The sequence below is a fragment of the Stegostoma tigrinum genome, chromosome 44 (genome assembly GCF_030684315.1).
Source record: "Stegostoma tigrinum isolate sSteTig4 chromosome 44, sSteTig4.hap1, whole genome shotgun sequence".
Classification (NCBI taxonomy): Eukaryota; Metazoa; Chordata; class Chondrichthyes; order Orectolobiformes; family Stegostomatidae; genus Stegostoma; species Stegostoma tigrinum.
In genome coordinates this window covers 14888705-14906733 of record NC_081397.1, presented here as the reverse complement: position 1 = coordinate 14906733, position 18029 = coordinate 14888705, and the positions used below count along the sequence as shown (strand labels likewise).

At 44.5% G+C, this 18029-nt stretch overlaps 2 protein-coding genes and 1 long non-coding RNA gene across 5 annotated transcripts; 1 reads left to right on the top strand and 2 right to left on the bottom strand.

Moving 5' to 3' along the window:
- The first annotated feature begins 434 nt into the window (after positions 1–434).
- On the top strand, positions 435–15982 carry LOC132206864 (late histone H2B.L4-like). Its single transcript, XM_059641976.1, has 2 exons — positions 435–949; positions 15475–15982. Exon 1 carries the CDS (start codon positions 462–464, stop codon positions 840–842), a length of 381 nt encoding a protein of 126 aa, XP_059497959.1. The 5' UTR covers positions 435–461; the 3' UTR covers positions 843–949; positions 15475–15982.
- Positions 6844–15143, bottom strand: LOC132206858 (zinc finger protein 239-like). 3 transcript variants are annotated; one of them, XM_059641962.1, is made up of 4 exons: positions 15014–15143; positions 13623–13672; positions 9604–9704; positions 6844–8090 (listed from the first exon to the last, which is right to left on the bottom strand). In XM_059641962.1, exon 4 carries the CDS (start codon positions 7989–7991, stop codon positions 7479–7481), a length of 513 nt encoding a protein of 170 aa, XP_059497945.1. In that variant the 5' UTR covers positions 7992–8090; positions 9604–9704; positions 13623–13672; positions 15014–15143; the 3' UTR covers positions 6844–7478. The 3 variants fall into 3 exon arrangements, with proteins under 3 accessions (XP_059497945.1, XP_059497946.1, XP_059497947.1); XM_059641963.1 differs by having other exon boundaries at positions 9618–9704; XM_059641964.1 differs by lacking the exon at positions 9604–9704.
- LOC132206867 (uncharacterized) lies at positions 15681–17822 on the bottom strand. The gene is made up of 2 exons (XR_009443215.1): positions 17684–17822; positions 15681–16210 (listed from the first exon to the last, which is right to left on the bottom strand). It is a non-coding gene; the product is annotated as an uncharacterized LOC132206867 (long non-coding RNA).
- Positions 17823–18029: the final 207 nt, after the last annotated feature.

Here is an 18029-nt window from a genome sequence, read left to right as displayed (position 1 = left end):
GACAGATATTGGACAAAACTATCCTTCAATAAACCTGAATCTCTCAATGACACAAGTGTCCTGCGGAACTCAGAGAGAGATGAAATAAAATAATATTACACAGAAAGATTACTTTGAGTAGAACAAAACACACTGCCACAATTAAAATCACTCAGATACTGTGTTCAAGGTATCATTAAATGACAATAACCAGTTGATTTGCGAGTGAGCTCGGAGTTTGTTCCGTGTACAGAATTTGGTTTGTGTCTCACATTTCATTGAAGATCCTGACAGATCCGCATTGTCTCCATAAACTAACCAATCACAGCGAGGCTGATGTCATGTTTGACATTCTTTTTAACTGTCCAATCATGAACAAGACTTTCCCCCATCCCTCATTAGCATTGCTGACGCGGTAAGGCTATAAAAAGCGAGCTCCGAGCCCGTTTTTGCTTATTCTGTGTCTGAAAGTAACCGTCCCGATGGCAGATGAGAAGAAAGCGCAGGCACCTTCCAAGAAGGGCGCCAAGAAAATCATCAAGAAGGCGCCAGCGAAAGGCGGTAAGAAGAGGAGAAAGTCCAGGAAAGAAAGTTACGCCATCTATATCTACAAAGTGATGAAGCAGGTTCACCCCGACACCGGCATCTCCTCCAAGGCCATGAGCATCATGAACTCGTTTGTCAGCGATATTTTCGAGCGTATCGCGGGGGAGGCTTCCCGCCTGGCCCATTACAACAAGCGCAGCACCATCAGCTCCCGGGAGATCCAGACCGCGGTGCGGCTGCTGCTGCCCGGGGAGCTGGCCAAGCACGCCGTGTCGGAGGGTACAAAGGCGGTGACCAAGTACACCAGCTCCAAGTGAGACCCCACATTGTGTAGAGAAAACACATCCAAAACCCAACGGCTCTTTTCAGAGCCACCCACAACTTCGCTGAAACAGCTGAACCAACTTTTTGCAAGTGATTTTCGGTATGTATTAGTAATGTCAGTCGGCTTTTTAAAAATAATGTAATTGTTTTAGAACTTGATGTGTGGTCCCTCATCTGCCCTTTATTTTAGGTTGCAGCCATACCTTGTCTCGTTTCCCTGTATCTGCAAAGAGCATAATTATCTCCAATGAATCATGTATCAACAACTTCCATTTTTTTTTCCCCAAGTTCCTCTTTCACACTTGATGACCCCGGGAAACAAAATTAACATCGAATCCCTTTTTACAATCTACTTGCTGTTGTTAATTTTACAATGAACCGAGATAAAGCCAGAGCAGCTGCCGAATTGCGATAGCAAGTGTGAAATATACAAGGCTATCCTCGGGTCTCCGCTCTCTTTCGAGGGTTTGGGTGGCTCTGAAAAGAGCCTTTGGGTTCGCTGGAAAAGGGACGATTTGCTCAGCCGCCGAATCCATACAGAGTGGGTCCCTGGCGTTTCAGAGCGTACACCACATCCATGGCAGTCACTGTCTTGCGCTTGGCGTGCTCCGTGTAGGTCACCGCATCCCTGATCACATTCTCCAGGAAAACCTTCAGCACCCCGCGGGTCTCCTCGTAGATCAAGCCCGAGATGCGCTTGACCCCGCCACGGCGAGCCAGGCGCCGGATGGCTGGTTTTGTGATGCCCTGGATGTTATCACGGAGCACTTGCGGTGCCGCTTCGCTCCGCCCTTTCCCAGGCCTTTACCTCCCTTCCCTCTTCCAGACATCACGCTTCTTCACTCCAATCGCTGCCGAATAAGACCCGAGGTGCCTCACCTTTTTTATATAGCCCGCCCCGACCTGACTGAGAAAGAGCTGACAGAGAGTGAGAGGCGGCCCGGGCAGGCAACTGAGTGACAGGCAGAGAAATGTCCAGCTCCGCCTCCAGCTAACTCCCGCCCCCAACTGGATCTGGAACTAAACCTTTTCTCCACAAGGGCAGTGAACACAAGGCCCGGCAGAAAACCTGCAGAATCAAGTTTCACGATGAAAGATAGTAAAAAGGCGGTGAGCAAGAACACCAGCTCCAAGTGAGACACCACATTCTGCTGAGATAACACGTCCAAAACCCAAAGGCTCTTCTAAGAGCCACCCACAACTTCATTGAAAGAAGCTGAGCCATTGTCTCTATTACTGGTTTGCTTGAGCTCACAGGCTCCTGAGAAAGGGTAACTATGCTGAGCGTGTGGGTGCCGGAGCGCCGGTCTATCTGGCTGCGGTGCTCGAGTACCTGACGGCTGAAATCCTCGAGCTGGCCGGTAACGCGGCCCGGGACAACAAGAAGACCCGCATCATCCCCAGGCACCTCCAGCTGGCCGTGCGCAACGACGAGGAGCTCAACAAGCTGCTGGGAGGGGTGACCATCGCTCAGGGCGGGGTGCTGCCTAATATCCAGGCCGTGCTGCTGCCCAAGAAAACCGCCGCTGGGGGCGCCACTAAAAAGTGAAGGGGCCGTTCTTTAACCTGACAACCCAAAGGCTCTTTTAAGAGCCACCCACAACATCAGTGAAAGAAACTGGACCCTCACCACAGCCGAGTTAATTTTAATGTCCTCTGTATTACTGGGAGACTGGTAACACAATACTCACCCTGCCATTATTGTTAGTGTTATTGAGCTATAATCCGCCCGGACGGAATGTATCCATGAGGTAGTTTCCTGTAATTGTATTGGAAAGATCTGACACTGTTAGAGGAATAGCAACAAGTTTAGAAATCGGGAAATAATAACCCTGGAAGCCGTAAAACAATTCAGTATCCCTTGACATGATGCATTCGACCAGATAAAACTATCTGTGGTACGGTAGCCCTTCCGCCTGCGCTGTTTTTCCTCTTCTCGGGTCTCCGTTCTCAATGTAAGGTTGTGGTGGCTCTGAAGGGGGAATGGAGGCTGCCCGTTTACCACTTAAGCAGTTGTTGACCGTGTGCTGTATTTTGTGTTGAATGTTTGATTTTTAAAGATTTGAGATTGTTCAATTTGTTTTATTTCAACATTGGGTTTTTTTGATGAATAAGCTGAAACGAGTATTTAAAACAAACGAGCATCCAATCGATGGTTCTGGCGATTCCATTCTAGGATGACTGATACCAATGCTTATGGGTAGAATTTAATCGAGTGGATTGCCGTGGTTTATATATAGGATACTAAATATGAGTGTGAATGACAGGCTTCGATATCCTTTTGCAATTTAATGCTACACTGTTTGAAATGCTCCATAGGGGGCACTGTATCATATCACATACAATCACGAGGAAATAGTCAATGTGAGAACTGCACCCAACGGTGAGATGGGAGTGAATGAAGCCAAGAGCTTTATTTCATTTGCAATTCTGTTTTATTTTTATATTTAGACAATTGAGATTTGAAAGTCGTAACAATTTAGTATGGAATTGGAGAAACTGTTAATTTGTGGAATGAACTCAAATGCAGGCAGATGGAGTTTTCATCAAATAATTGTGAGGTGCTTTTTTTCAGAAAGCCAAATCAGGCCAGAACTTGCACACCATGATGGGGAATGTTCCTGAACAAAGAGGCGTTGCAGTGCAGATTAATAGTTCCTTGAAAGTGGAGTTGTAAGTAGATGGGATAGTGAAGAAGGTATTTGGTATGCCTGTCTGTATTGGTCAGTGCATGGAGTATGGGAGTTCGGAGGTCATGTTGCATCTGGACAGGACATCTGTTTGGCCACTCTTGCAATACTGTGTGTAATTCTGATCTCCCTGCTACACAAAGGATGTTGTGAAACTAGAAATGGCTCAGAAAAGATTGACAAGGATGTTGCCAGGGTTGAGGATTTGAGCTGTTCGGAGAGGTTGAATAAGCTGGGGCTTTTTTTTTTGTTCACCCCTGGAACCTCGGCAGCTGAAGTGACCTTCTCTAGAGGTTTAGAAAATCATGAGGGAGATGGATAAGGTGAGTATCAAGGTCTTTTCCCTTGGGTGGCAAAATCCAAAAACTGGGGCCGGGCGGGGGTACAGTTTTAAGGTGTGAGGTGGTTAATAAGTGACCAAGGGCCAACCTTTTTCAGAGGATCGTGCATGCCTGGAATGAGCTGCCAGCGGAGGTTGTGGAGGCTGGTACAATTACTGTATTTCAAAAGCATCTGGATGTGTATATGAATAAGGAAGGGTTTAGAGGGATAAAGGTCAAATTCTGGTAAATGGGACTAGATTAAATTAGGTGGTCTGGACCAACTCGTCCATGTTGACCAAAGGGCCTGTTTCCAAGCTGTAAAATGCTATGACTATGACAAACAAGTAAATGCAGTGGCTGATCTGACATGTAAGCTTTTCTGTATATTCGTGTGAAGCATAGAAGCAAGTTATGGGAACAGCATTCTCCATCATACAACTCCCCATATTCTTGTGCCAAACAAACTAACATTTGCTAAAAAGCAAGAATGAATAAAACAGTTCTTAACATGCCTTTCCTGAAAAGACAGAACTCCAGCCTTATTTTTCACATATGTAAGATTCAGTTTAACGTAAATTAAATCAGAACTTTCACTGTCCCTGCACCCGTTTCACATCCCACCCATTGGTTTGTTGTCCATTTTATCAGAATCCCTGCATCCTTCTGAAGTTAGCTCCATTTCTTTTCCTTGTTTCCACCATAGCAGTTTTAGCAATCTCAAAACTCATGCTATGATCTGGGATCCTGTGCACAGTCAGATATTCAAAACAAAAACTGAATTTATCCCTGCACCATCAATACATTTGTCCCTCACATGGCCATTTCAGCTCTCCCATCATAATTCTGACAACAACTGGAGTAGAGTTATATATAAATAGGGGAGATTATATCAGGGAAAGCTTTGTCTGAATAAATACTTGAAGCATATCCAGGTTAGGTCAGTTAAACCATTGTGATTCTGGGAATGTGCATTGTGTTTTTTACAAATGTTGCATAAATTAACAAGTGATCACTGACCCGATGCACACCTTATTCTCAGATGCATCCCATTTTCCCTGCATCTACAGAGAACGAGCAAATTACACACCAGAGTGTCATTTTTCAGCTACTTGTGTGTTCAAGTTCCTTTTTAATACTCCATTAGTGCAGGAGATTCAAACCCTGGTGGAATCCGAACCCTGAGTTTCACACCCAGCAAACAAGTGTCCCATCCCTTGCCAGCAAGTAAAAGAAAATTGTTTCCCTCCGAGTTCTGCAAATACATTTTATATGTTTCTGTTTTTTTTATTAATTTTGTAACTCTCTGCAGGGGTCCTGCCTGGTGGTAGAATGCTGTAAATGAGGCTTTCTGCTGTCAGTGAGAGGCTTTCAAATTGAACCGAGATACACCAAAACAGCTGCTGGACTTTTCACCACCAGCAAAAACACGATGTGACCAGGGCAATAACAACATGAAAAACGTGACAGGAAGTAGGGATTAAATTAAAATGGAGTTGGAGGGCTGTTTGAGCTTTATTCATTTTGCAAGCTGCTCTCTGGGAGAGGGAGGGATTTCTTCTGTAAAAATCCACCTTAAGTCTGGTACGCAACCAAGAGTTTCACTCTGCTTCTGACAGTCTTTGCTCCTGTGAGTAAATATGGGGTAAATTATTGAACAACTAGAGTATCAGGTGGAATTGAATTTCATTTATTATTTTATACTGGATGACACTTTATTTCCACATCTTCTGGTACATTGGGTGACAGTTTAATTGTGTGTCTGACTATCTCCACTTGAGATTACTCTTTTAATTTGGTTAATATGGTGGTCAATCATGTGACGCTGCAGAGATTCTTCAGCAAAATCAAAAAAAAAATTGTAATTACACAAGACGAAAACAGAGAGAAAAACAATGCTCCCAACCTATTTCTCAACAGCACCATTTGGTCCCTTGAGCCTGCTCTGCCATTGTACAGAATCAGGGCTGATCTGACATTCTTCACGGCTGCTTTCCTGTAATTTTCCCATAATTCTTCATCAAGAATCTACATCAGCCTTCATTTTAGACTAGGCCCGACTTTGCCTCCCTGTTCTGTGGCAACAAGTTCCACAGGCTCTCAACGCTCCACAGAAGAAATTCCTCCTCATCTGTCTTAAATTGGTGGTGGCCCTATGTTCTGAGACAATGCACTTTGGTCTGAGATTCTTCCAGCAAGTGAAAAATCCTCTCAACATTTACCCTTTCAAGCCTAATTTAATACGTTTCGTCACTTCTCATTCTTCTGAACTCCAGTGAATAGACTCCCACAAAGTTTAGCCTTTGCTCACATGACAGTCCCTCCATCCAAGGGAATATCCTGGAGAACATTCTCTGAACGACCTTCAATAAAATAATATCTTTCATTCCGTAAGGGGGCCAAAATTATTCGCTGCATTCGAGATGTGGTCTCACCAGCACCTTGTACAGTTGCAGGAAGACATCCCAACTTTATTTCAAGAGAGTTGGAGATTTAAAGTGCCATTGTTCCACAAGCCTTCCTGATTACCTGCTGCAACTGTGTGCCCGCATTTCTTAACACAGGTTTAAATCCAGAGAAATTACATCAAATATTAAATCTCTAAATTATATCTGAACTGGTTTGGCCCAAACACATCCTGTGAACAATGGAATTTTCTTTCATGAATTCTCTGAAATTTGAGAGTATAAACATTTTCCACTTCTAATACCTTCACAGCTCAAACCAAACCCTCCTCAGAAGTTCTGCTCAGGTAACTTTTTGTTCTTTTGTTTCTAGTGAATTATTCTGAGCTCTATATAGTAGACAGGCTAAACTTGATTCTGATCTTAGTCCTATCTCCAAACTAAACAAAATACCTTCTAAGACAACAAAATGTGAGGCTGGATGAACACGGCAGGCCAAGCAGCATCCCAGGAGCACAAAAGCTGACGTTTCGGGCCCGAAACGTCAGCTTTTGTGCTCCTGGGATGCTGCTTGGCCTGCTGTGTTCATCCAGCCTCACATTTTGTTGTCTTGGATTCTCCAGCATCTGCAGTTCCCATTATCCCCAAAATACCTTCTAACCTTGGGTTTATAAAGAAGAATCAATCCTTGATTACTCTGAACTGAAAACAAGATGATGTCCTTTGATGTTTGCTCATCCATTGCAAATCAACAAGAGTCTAAACAATTTCCCATTCACTCCACATGGGGCTCCACAGCCACTTGCATTCTGAGCAGTGCTGGAGGAAGGTCACTGTTTCACAAGGATTCACACTTTTTCTTTCAAAGAAAACTTTCAGAAAATGAACCAAATTCAGTGTCACTATTATAAAAGCCAACTTCCATCTGGAATTTATATAAATTATACATCCTTCATCACAGCAGTTACTCAGGATCTCACTGACATTTCAGCAGTTTTCATAACTCAATGAATCCCTTCCCTGACACAGAGAAAGTGAACAGCCTCTCCCCAGTGTGAACTGTCCAAAAGGTGGCAGATTCAGTGAATCCCCTCACTCAGCTTCTCCACAGGCAGTCTGCTGATGTACAGTCGTTTATCTGAATTGACTCAACACTGTCCTACAGTAGGAACAGGTAAACACTCTCTCATCAGTGTGAATTCACCAATGTGTCATCAAGCTACATGTGTCAGGGAATCCCCCTCCCACACTAGGAGCTGGTGAATAGCCTCTCCCCAGTATGAATTCGTTGATGAGTCTGGAGGCTGGAAGCTGGAAGCCAAAGTGAATCCCTTGCCGCACGTACAGCAGATGAACGGCCTCTCCCCAGTGTGAACTCGCTGGTGTATCAGCAGGTTGGAGGAATTAGTGAATCCCTGCCCACACTCAGAGCAGGAGAATGGTCTCTCCCCAGTGTGAACTCGCTGGTGTCTCTGCAGGTGGGATTTCTGACTGAATCCCTTGCCACATTCAGAGCAGGAGAATGGTTTCTCCCCAGTGTGACTGCGCCGATGAATTTCCAGTTCAGTCGAGGATCTGAATCCATTCCCACAATCCCCACATTTCCACAGTTTCTCCTTGTGACTCCGTTTATGTTTCGAGAGGTCAGATGATCGGCTGAACGCTCGTGCATACACGTCACACATGTACAGTTTCTCACCGCTGTCAACAGTGTATTCTCCTTCCATGTTCAAAACCCAACGAGATTCAGGTTACACCAAATTGGGCCACTCTGAAATCCTGATCGGTTGCAGTTTCCCGACTGTAAATTCTCTCCTTCTAATATCCTGTGGAATTGATTTAGAACAGAATTAATGGAAGTGAGAGTCTCCCCATAAAAATACAAAGTCATGCATCTGTCCCAGTATCGCATTTGGCTCCATGTCAAATGTATGAACACAACGGCTAACATATGAACTATCGGGCCCTCCCGCCTGTTCCATCATTCAATACGACGATGACCGATAAGATCATGTTTTGAATTTCTAGTTACACCCAATAACTTTTGATTCCCTCGCTGAACAAGTATCTACAAGTATCTACCCACCTCTGCCTTAAAAATGTTCAATGATCCAGTCTCAGAGATACTGGGAACTGCAGATGCTGGACAATCCGAGATAACCAAGTATGGAGCTGGATGAAGGGTCAAGGCCCGAAACATCAGCTTTTGTGCTCCTAAGATGCTGCTTGGCTTGCTGTGTTCATCCAGCTCCACACAATGATCCAGTCTCGACTGTCTTTTGAGGCAGAGGGATCCAAAGTCACACTAATCTTGTATAAAGAACTCCTCTCATGATAAAGCCGTCTTCCCCCATTCTGGACTTAGCCTGAGGAGAAAATATGTCCACATTCACCTTGTCAAAACCCATTCAGGTTATTAAACATGAGGCAAGTCACACCTCACTCTTCTGAACACGTGAGCATTCCCCAGGCTGTCCAAAATATCCTCAGAAGACAACCCACTCTTCAGGGATAACAAGGTGTAGAGCTCAATGGACACAGCATGCTAAGCAGCATCAGAGGAGCAGGAAGGCTGACGTTTCAGTCCTCGACCCTTCATCAGCCTTCCAGCTCCTCTCATGCTGCTTGGCCTGCTGTGTTCATCCAGCTCTGCACCTTGTTATCTCAGATTCTCCAGCATCTGCAGTTCCTACTATCTCCACTCATTCAGGTATCAGTCTATTGAATCTCCACCGCATTTACATCCTTCCTTCAATAATGAGACCAGAACGGCACACAGTCATGGAGGTGCGGTTTCACTTATTCCCTGTACAACTGAATTATCAAATCCTTACTTTGCTATTCGATTCCACTCATGATAAACAAGAACATTCCATGAGCCTTCATCTTCACTTGTTAATTATATCCCAATCTTTTGTGTATTTTACACCAGATCTCCCTGATATCTAAACCCCAAAAGATTCTGCACCTGTCTTCTTTTCTCATTTTTACCCTCAAGCAAACAATTTCACATTTTGTTATATCATAGATCACCTGAAATATTCATTCAAAAAGGCTGCAAACTGTTGTCGGGAAATTAAGTCTTCACAGCCACCTTTCCTGATATCTTTGTAGCAACACAAAGTGTACCTACCATGACTTCATTTCCCTCGTCCAAGTCATTGATATAAACTGCAAAAGGTTTAGGTTCAGCAGAGCCCTGTGGCTCCCCACTCATCACATTCTGACAATCTGAAACACACCCATTTATGGATATTCTCGGTTTTCTATCATCCAGCCAATCCAGTATCCAGGCCAGTATGTACCACTAAACCAGTAGCTCCCACGCAAAACAGTCACCTTTTCCATGGTACCTTGTGAAATGCCTTCAGGAAAGCCAAGAACAAGAGATCATCAGGCTCCCTTTATCCACAGCACAAGTCACTCCTCAAAGAATTCCACTAAATTGGAGAAACACAAAGAAGTAATTGTTCCCTTAGATGAAGGGTGAATAACACTGGGCATCATTTTGCAGTAAAAGGCAAGAATTTTACAGGGGAATGGAGGAAAACATTTTTCACCTAAAGGGTGGTGCAAGTCTGGAATGCACTGCCTGGGACGGCCGTTGATGCGGCAAGCCTCACAACTCAACCTCCACTGCTCCAGGGAAGAAAAGCCCCATCCTTTCCAGCCCCATCCCACAGACCAAACACTCCAATACCGGCAATATCCCTGTGAATCATCTCTGAACGCTTTCAGGATTCACAACTTCTTTCCCATAGCAGGGAGACCTGAACAGAATACAGTATTCTAACTATGTCCTGTACAGTCGCAATATGACATCCCAACTCCAATAACTCAATGCAGTGACAAATGAAGGCGAGCGTACCAAATGCCTTCTTCACCACCCTGTCTACCTGCAACTCCGCCTTCAAGGGACTTTGCACCTGCAACCCTAATCCCCTTGTCCAGCTACATTCCCATGGGCCCTACCATTAACTGTCTAAATCCTGCCCTGATTTTCCTTATTGAAATGCAACACCGCTCATTTGTCTGAACTCCATCTGCCACTCCTCAGCCCACTGATCAAGATCCCAAACTACTCAGAGAAGATCACCTTCCTCACTGTCCATACACCACCAATGTTGGTGTCATCTGCAAACCTATGAGCTATACCATCACATGCAAATCATTTGTATAATTACTAAACGCAGTGGACCCAGAACTGATTCTTATGGCACACCACCTGGTCACAGGCTTCCAGTTCAAAAGACAACCCTCCACCACCACACACTGTTTCATACCCTGAATCCATATTTGATTCCAACTGGCTAGTGCTTCCTGTATTCCATGTGATCTAACCTTGCTAACCAATCTACCATGCGGAACCTTGTCAAGTGTTTTGCTGAAGTCCATATACACAATGTCTACTGCCCGACCTTCAATCTTCTTTGCCACATTTTCAAAAAAAATAACACAACTGACAGACTGAGACACGATTTCCAATGCACAAAGCCATGCTGGCTCTCCCTAATCAGTCTTTATCTTTCTAAGCACATTTAAATCCTTTTGTTCACTTATTTCTTCAGTTTTTTTTTCAAATTCATGCAGAGGTGGTGGGCGGCACTGGCTAGGCCAGCATTCACTGTCATCCATAAACTGCCCAGAAGGCAGTTAACAGTCAACATTGCTGTGGGTCTGGACACGTAAACCAGACCAGTTCAGGATGGCAGCTTTCTTCCCCAGTGGACCTTAGCGAACCAGATGGTTTTGTTCCGAAAAATCAGCAATGGATTCTTGACCATTGTTCAACTTAAAGCCAGAGTTTTATTCAATTCAATTTCTACCACCTGCCATGGCAGGATCTGAACCCAGGTCCCCAGATTAATAGTTTGGTGATAATACCGCCAAATAATTGATTCTCATTCCCTCCATGACAGATCACCCTAACTGGCCTGTATTTTCCTGTTGTCTGCCTTCCTCAGCTCTTCAATACAGAGGTTGTGTCTGTTGTTTTGCAGTGAGACAGAAACTTTCCAGAATCTGATGCATTTTGGAAAGTTAACACCCATGTTTCTGAAACAACTGCAGAATATTTGTTCGCCAAGCCATTTCTTTTGTTATACACTGTCTGGAGTGTTAAGCAACCCAATCTTCTGTAGTGTCCAGCTCCCTTTGACAAATTCACGCTGGAAGTTGTAGGGCCCAGCTGGCTTTGAAAGGACTCGGGGTAAACTCAGCCACTTCTCATTCATCACCACTCCAGCTCAATGTGATACAAAGACTTACAAAAGCTAACTGGAAAAAGCCCCTGAAGACGAAACAAAAGGGCAAATAATAGGAATCACTGATTTGCTTTTGGAGAAAGGCCAGCACAGGCATAATGGACAGAGTAGCCTCCTTCTCCACTGTAATCAGTGATTCTGTGTGACTCAAATAATAGGAACCCATAGGCCACAATATGACCACCACCCACCCTGTTAGAAATGGCCTTTTAATTCATCAGTGTGTGTTTCTTGACTTGGTTCTGGGAGGAAGGCCGAGATGGAGTTGAGAAATGTATCAGCCATGACTGACTGCAGACTCTGGTTCTGCTCCTCTGTCTTATGGACTTATCATCAAAAGAGCAGCAAAATACCGTAGCTGCTGCTGCAAGTCTGAAATAAACAGAAAATGCTGAAAAATCACAACAGGTCGGGCAGTATCTGAGGACAGAGAATCGGTTAATGTTAAGGGTGTGCAAGTTACAAAAAAGATAGAGTGCTTTTCTAAGATTAGAGAATTATACAGAAAATGGGTCTCTAAACAGCTGCAGATTTCAGGCAGTACCAAAAATGGAAGCATGTACTGATTGGTTGCATAATTGAAATCCTTAGGCTTGTTGTGATGTTTTGGCAATGAGCTGGAAACAGCCAATTCATAACCCGAGCAGCTAATGCAATTGTAAAAAAATGGACGGGTCATCAAGGGTATATATGAAGAGGACAATTGGAAAATCGGCAGAGAGCCAACTGCCATCTGACAAATAAGCACCCAGCTGACACAAGAAATCACGAAGCTGTCAATGAAAGCACCATCAGATCCACAAAAGGTATCACCACGGCACTTCCAGCAAAGAGTCTTCACTGAGAAAACATCCTTGACAGCAGAATGAGCGGTATAAAAGTGTATATGGCATGAGATGAACAGAAGGAAGAGCGTTCCAGAGACAGATTCTATGCGAACTTGGAGAGATTATGTTTTAATTTATTATTCTTATTCATTGGGCTTATAATGCATGGGACTTGTGTTTCTTTGGACAGCATGCCAAGAGAATTCAGTTCAGTTAGGGAACAGATCGTGCCTGGTGTATGGGGTAGGGTGGGGGCAAAAGTTGTTCTGTTTGTCAGTAATTCTGACAATTTGGTTATTGTTAGGGCTAAATAAATAAATTGTTACTTTTACGTGTGACTTCTCCAGTGGAGATCAGGGATTTCTTTTCTTTGAACCAGAGACTGCTGGACATGCATATGGTCACAGAAAATTGGGGGTGCATACATGAGGATCAATGGTCGGCACAACATCATGGGCTGAAGGGCCTGTTTTGTGCTGTACTGTTCTATGTTCAATGTTCAATGTTCTATTCTTTTAACAGATTACAAAGCAAGCTTCTCTGGGTGTTAAGGACACCATTAGAAATGAACCTCTACTCCCATAACATCAGATTGGGGCTTGAGTTTTGGGTTAATTAACTGAACGTTCGACCCTCCACTGCTTCATAACACCCTACTCCTGAAATCTATGCAATGATCCATAAAGGGAAGCATCCCTTATATGCTCTTAACTGCATGAATTGATTTGTCCTGCTATATTTTTCAGGAGTATGTGGATGAGCACACAAGATCCTTTTGCTCATTTGAGCTTCCTAACGTTTTGCCATTCATTGAGAACACCCTTGTCTTGTTCCTTCTGCCAAAGTGCATCACCTCCCATTTATCAGGGTTAAACTGCAACTGCCACTAATCTGCCTTCTGACCAATCTGTTCATATGTTCCAGTCACGCAACACCTGTCTCCTCACTGTCAAACACCCGACTAATTTTAGTGTCATTCACAAACTTAGTCATCATCTCTCTCAAGTCTTATCTACTTCACGTACAAATATCACGAAAACACATTGATCCCTGTGGTATGTCACAGCACACTGCATTCCAGTCACACAAACTGCCTTCTACCATCGCCCTCTGTTTCCCAGTACTGAGCCAATTTTGGGTCCAGCTTGGCAAGTTACCAGGCATCCCATCAAGGATTGATTTCAAAGGGACCGTATGCATCGTCCCAGATATAACTGGCACTCACCAAAAACCTCAAAATTGTAAAAGAATGGTCAAAGTTACTCACTCAATAATTTCACCGTCTGCAATTTGGAAATCTCCCGCTGGAGCCGGCACCTGTAAAGATATCAGAAACACCAGAGTCAGAAAAATCCCACATTTGAGGAAATTCCCCACAGAGTGGGCGATGGCTTTATCAGAACGGTTTGAGGGATCGGGGATTTTAGTTGCAAGATTGCATTCAAAAAACTCATTGCCCCAAAGTGAATAAAAGGACACAGCGGGGTGATAACAGTATAAAAGTTACAACAGTCGTCGAGGTCCACACACAAAGAAAAAGGCCCTTCAGCCCATTCAGGCTGTGCCAGTCAGAAACAATGACCTCACCGCTCACCACTTGTCCAGTACAAGACAATCTTGAATCTAACAGAGTTATGATCAATGTCTACAACTGATTCCCTCACTGATATTTCAACTACTTGCTCAGCTTCAATTACCTAAAACTAAGTCCAGTACCATTCCCTCTCATGTGGGATCTTCTCAATACTGGCTTCAAAAGCTGCCATGGATGCATGTTAAGAATTCCACTTCCTCTAAACCTTTCACACTATGACTACCCCAGTTGATGTTTGGAATAGTTCTTGCACCAGTTACTTCATGCGTCATCAATACAGTCAGAGAAACTAACATCAGGAGAAGGCCATTCAGCCCTTTCCTCCAGCTTCAACATTTGAATGATCATGGCCAAACATGCAACCTTCTTTCTCTTTGAACACTTCAGTCCTATGTTTTGGCCTCAACTGTTTGCTGTGGGAGAGAATTCCACAAGCTCACCACTCCCTGGGTGAAGACATTTATGTTCATCTTAGTCTTTGGTCCTACACTGCATCCTTCAACCTCGAACCTTGGTTCTAGACCCCCCCCCCAGTCATTGGGAACATCTTTTCTGCATATATCTTATAGGACTCTAAATTTTATACATTTCTATCGGATGCTCCCTCAGTCTCACAATGACCCTGTGCAATTCCAGCACAACAGTCTTGCTTCTGTATTCAAATCATCTCACTGTGAGGGCTAACATACAATCTGCAATCTTCACCACCTGCTGTGCATACATGCTTACCTTCACAAGCTGGTGTCCCTTCTCAAATCCATAACCATTCAGATAATAAACTGGTATAACAAGGTGTAGAGCTGGATGAACACAACAGGCCAAGCAGCATCAGAGTTATCCTCATTGTAAGCAATTGGTGGTAAACTCCTTCCAGTCAGGAACAATGTTGCCCCCTAAAAACATGGCGGCACCGCGAGCGCATTCCCCCAACAAACATTGCCGCCGCACCTGCGCCCCACCGCCCGTCATTATCAAACGAAATGGCGGCCATCAATTCAACTTTAAACTCCGGCATTGGCGACAAACGGAAGCATCAGAAGGTCGTGCTGGGGTTTACAGCTTACCGAACATCTTTACGAAGCTTTTCCGTCCATATGCTGAATGCAGCGGCCCCATCGTTCTGTCCGTTTGTTAACGGTCCAGGAGCCGCCTGAACCAACGCTCCTCCATCGCTATCACCCTGCACAAAGTCGTCACACATGGCACTGCGCCGGCGCACATTTTCCTGTCCTGTGACGAGGGAACATTTAATGCTCTTTGGCATTCTGGGTAGCTGTGCCGCCATTGACTATTGTACGCACAGGCTGTTACTTGGCTGGTTCTGTTAGCTCAGTTAACTGTATGATTTCCGGTTCTAATGTTTCTTTTAGGGAAATGGCATATGTGCCATTCTGATTTGTTTTCTCATATAACAAACGCATAAACATTCAGTGCATTCCAAGTGAGGCCTGAATAGTTCCTTGTATAATTGCACAGAATTCGTTGCAAGCCTCAAACTCTCACTTGTTTGATTTTCTGTGAACAGATAGGAACTGCAGTAATGGAGAGAAGCAGAAGAGTTGGGAGTCGGAAGAAATCTGGGAATTGTGGAAGGAAACAATAGATATGGATTTCACCCCAAAGAGGAATGGACGTGCGTGTGGCCAGCATTTACAACTTTGGGACAGCAGGAGGGGCAAAATAAGAGAGAAAAAAATTGTGTTCTGAATTTCTACCCTGTACTGAGAGTGATGTCATTTGCAAACTCCTTTTATTTGAAAGTGAAAGTTTACAGACGTTTATCTCAAATCATTACATTAAGATATGACAAAGTCACTTAAATTCATCATGACCGACATAGCTTTGAGATAAATGGAGAACAGTTTAACCAGTTAAACAGCGAGGACAAAAAAAGTCCCACATTCATCAGCTTTTTGTTTCAGAGTTCCAGCATCTGCAGTTCTTTATTTTATTTAAGTGTTTTGTTTTCCCTCGGCTCCATTCTATATTGCATAACAACAAGACTGACTCAATAAAAAGGCAAAGTCGCCATAGTCCAACTGGAGTTTCAGGCTGCTCACTTAAATAAGGGGGTCGCCGCGAATCTGGCAAATGGGGACGTTGCAAAGCAATGGTAAACTCAGATTTTTCAAGAATTAAGCCGACGATGCTGAGATCAGTCATCCAGCAGGCTGAGCTAATCGATCCTCCCGTCGAGACGACAGTCGGGCCAACAGTCAATTGTGTCTCAAGTACCCGGGATATTTGGCGGTGGGGACCATCTATTCAGAGATAAAAGATCAAAGGGTCAAACCACTGATGAGGCCGTGTTAAACAAGATGCTGTAAAATCTTTCATCAGTAAGAATGTTTTAAATTGATTGATATGTACGTGTAAATCCCCGAATTCCTGTCGTTGTTGCCCTGAGAGAACTAAAGGTTTTTTTGGGGGTAACATTTTTGGTCGGACAGTGCACATCAGTAGTGAGACCTTGTTCAGAATCTGTTTCTGTTTTACTTTGGAGTCAAACTGGTTTTTATTTCTCAAGCAGAAATTTAAAAAACACCATTTTGACTGACTATCAATAGATTATTTGCTTTTTGAACAAAACTGAATGTCCCTGCAAATACAAATGCATCCCATAGATTCACGTGAGTGTGACAGAGAGAGAGAAAGTTGGTCTATCACCTGATGTTGTGCGCTTTCAGACATTGTCCACCCCGGTCCAACACCACCACCTCCTCACCATCTGCTTGTGGAAAAGGAGAACAGTGCACGGGCGCAGTACTACGTGTGAATAGAGCATGCACGAGATCCACCACGGTGATGGACAAGCGGTTTCTGTCGCTTCTGTAGGACGATTAACAATTCAGGACGGCGTGGGGAGCACTGGACACGACGGAAAAGCTTCCTAACCATATTGGGTAAGCCGTAAATCCGAATACGACCCCACCACACCCTGCACCTTCCCTTACAACTGCAGGAAGTACCACATCTGCCCTCACACCACCTCCCTCACCCCCATCCCAGGCCCCAAGATGACTTTCCACATCAAGCAGATGTTCACCTGCCAATGTGGTATACCGCATCCGCTGTGGCTTCCTCTACATTGGAGAAACCAAGCAGAGGCTTGGGGGTTGCTTTGCAGAACACCTACTCTCGGTCCACAGTAAACAAATGTACACCCCAGTCACAAACCATTTGAACTCCCCCTCCCATTCCTGAGACGACATGTCCATCCTGGGCCTCCTGCAGTGCCATAACGATGCCACCCGAAGGTTGCAGGAACAGCATTTCATATTCCACTTGGGAACCCTGCAGCCTAATGGTATCAATGTGAATTTCAGAAGCTTAAAAGCTCCTCTCCCACCACTCCATCCCAAAACCAGCCTAGCTCGTCCCCGCCTGCCTAACCTGTTCTTCCTCTCACTTATCCCCTCCTCCCATCTCAAGCCGCACCTCCATTTTCCACCTACCAACCTCATCCCGCCCCCTTGATCTGCCCGTCCTCCCTGGACTTACCTAGCCCCTCCCATACTCTCCTCTCCACCTATCTTCTCCTCTATCCATCTTCAGTCCGCCTCCCCCTCTCTCCTTATTTATTTCAGAATCCTCTCCTCATCCCTCTTTTCTGATGAAGGGTCTCGGCCCAAAACGTCAGCTTTTGTGCTCCTAAGATACTGCTTGGCCTGCTGTGTTCATCCAGCCCCGCATTTTGCTATCTTGGAATCTCCAGCGTTTGCGCTTCTCATTACCTCTGACCACGACCTTCCAATGCTACCGGGTTTTTTTTTAACCTCTCCCGGAATTTATAGCTCGGTTCATTGCCGCCATCTTGATTTGAAATGAGGGGCGCAGAGGCGGCGGCCCGGTTTGCTCGGCAGTGCACGGGTCGCCGCCATCTTTTTAGGGGGCAATCTTGCTCACGCCTGAGGAGTTTTTGACCAATTGATCTGTATCGGCTTATGCGTGATTTTTGATTTGGACAAACTTGTGAGAGGGCACGTACATGGCAGGTGAAATGTAATGTGAATAAATTATTTTTATTTTCCCCACACACTTGCAACTCGTCCGCGACGACCAACTTTTCCAAACTGAACT

Bases quoted from the DNA above. Each gene is read 5' to 3' on its own strand.
- LOC132206864 (XM_059641976.1), top strand. From the start codon at position 462: ATGGCAGATGAGAAGAAAGCGCAGGCACCTTCCAAGAAGGGCGCCAAG.
- LOC132206858 (XM_059641962.1), bottom strand. From the start codon at position 7,991: ATGGAAGGAGAATACACTGTTGACAGCGGTGAGAAACTGTACATGTGT.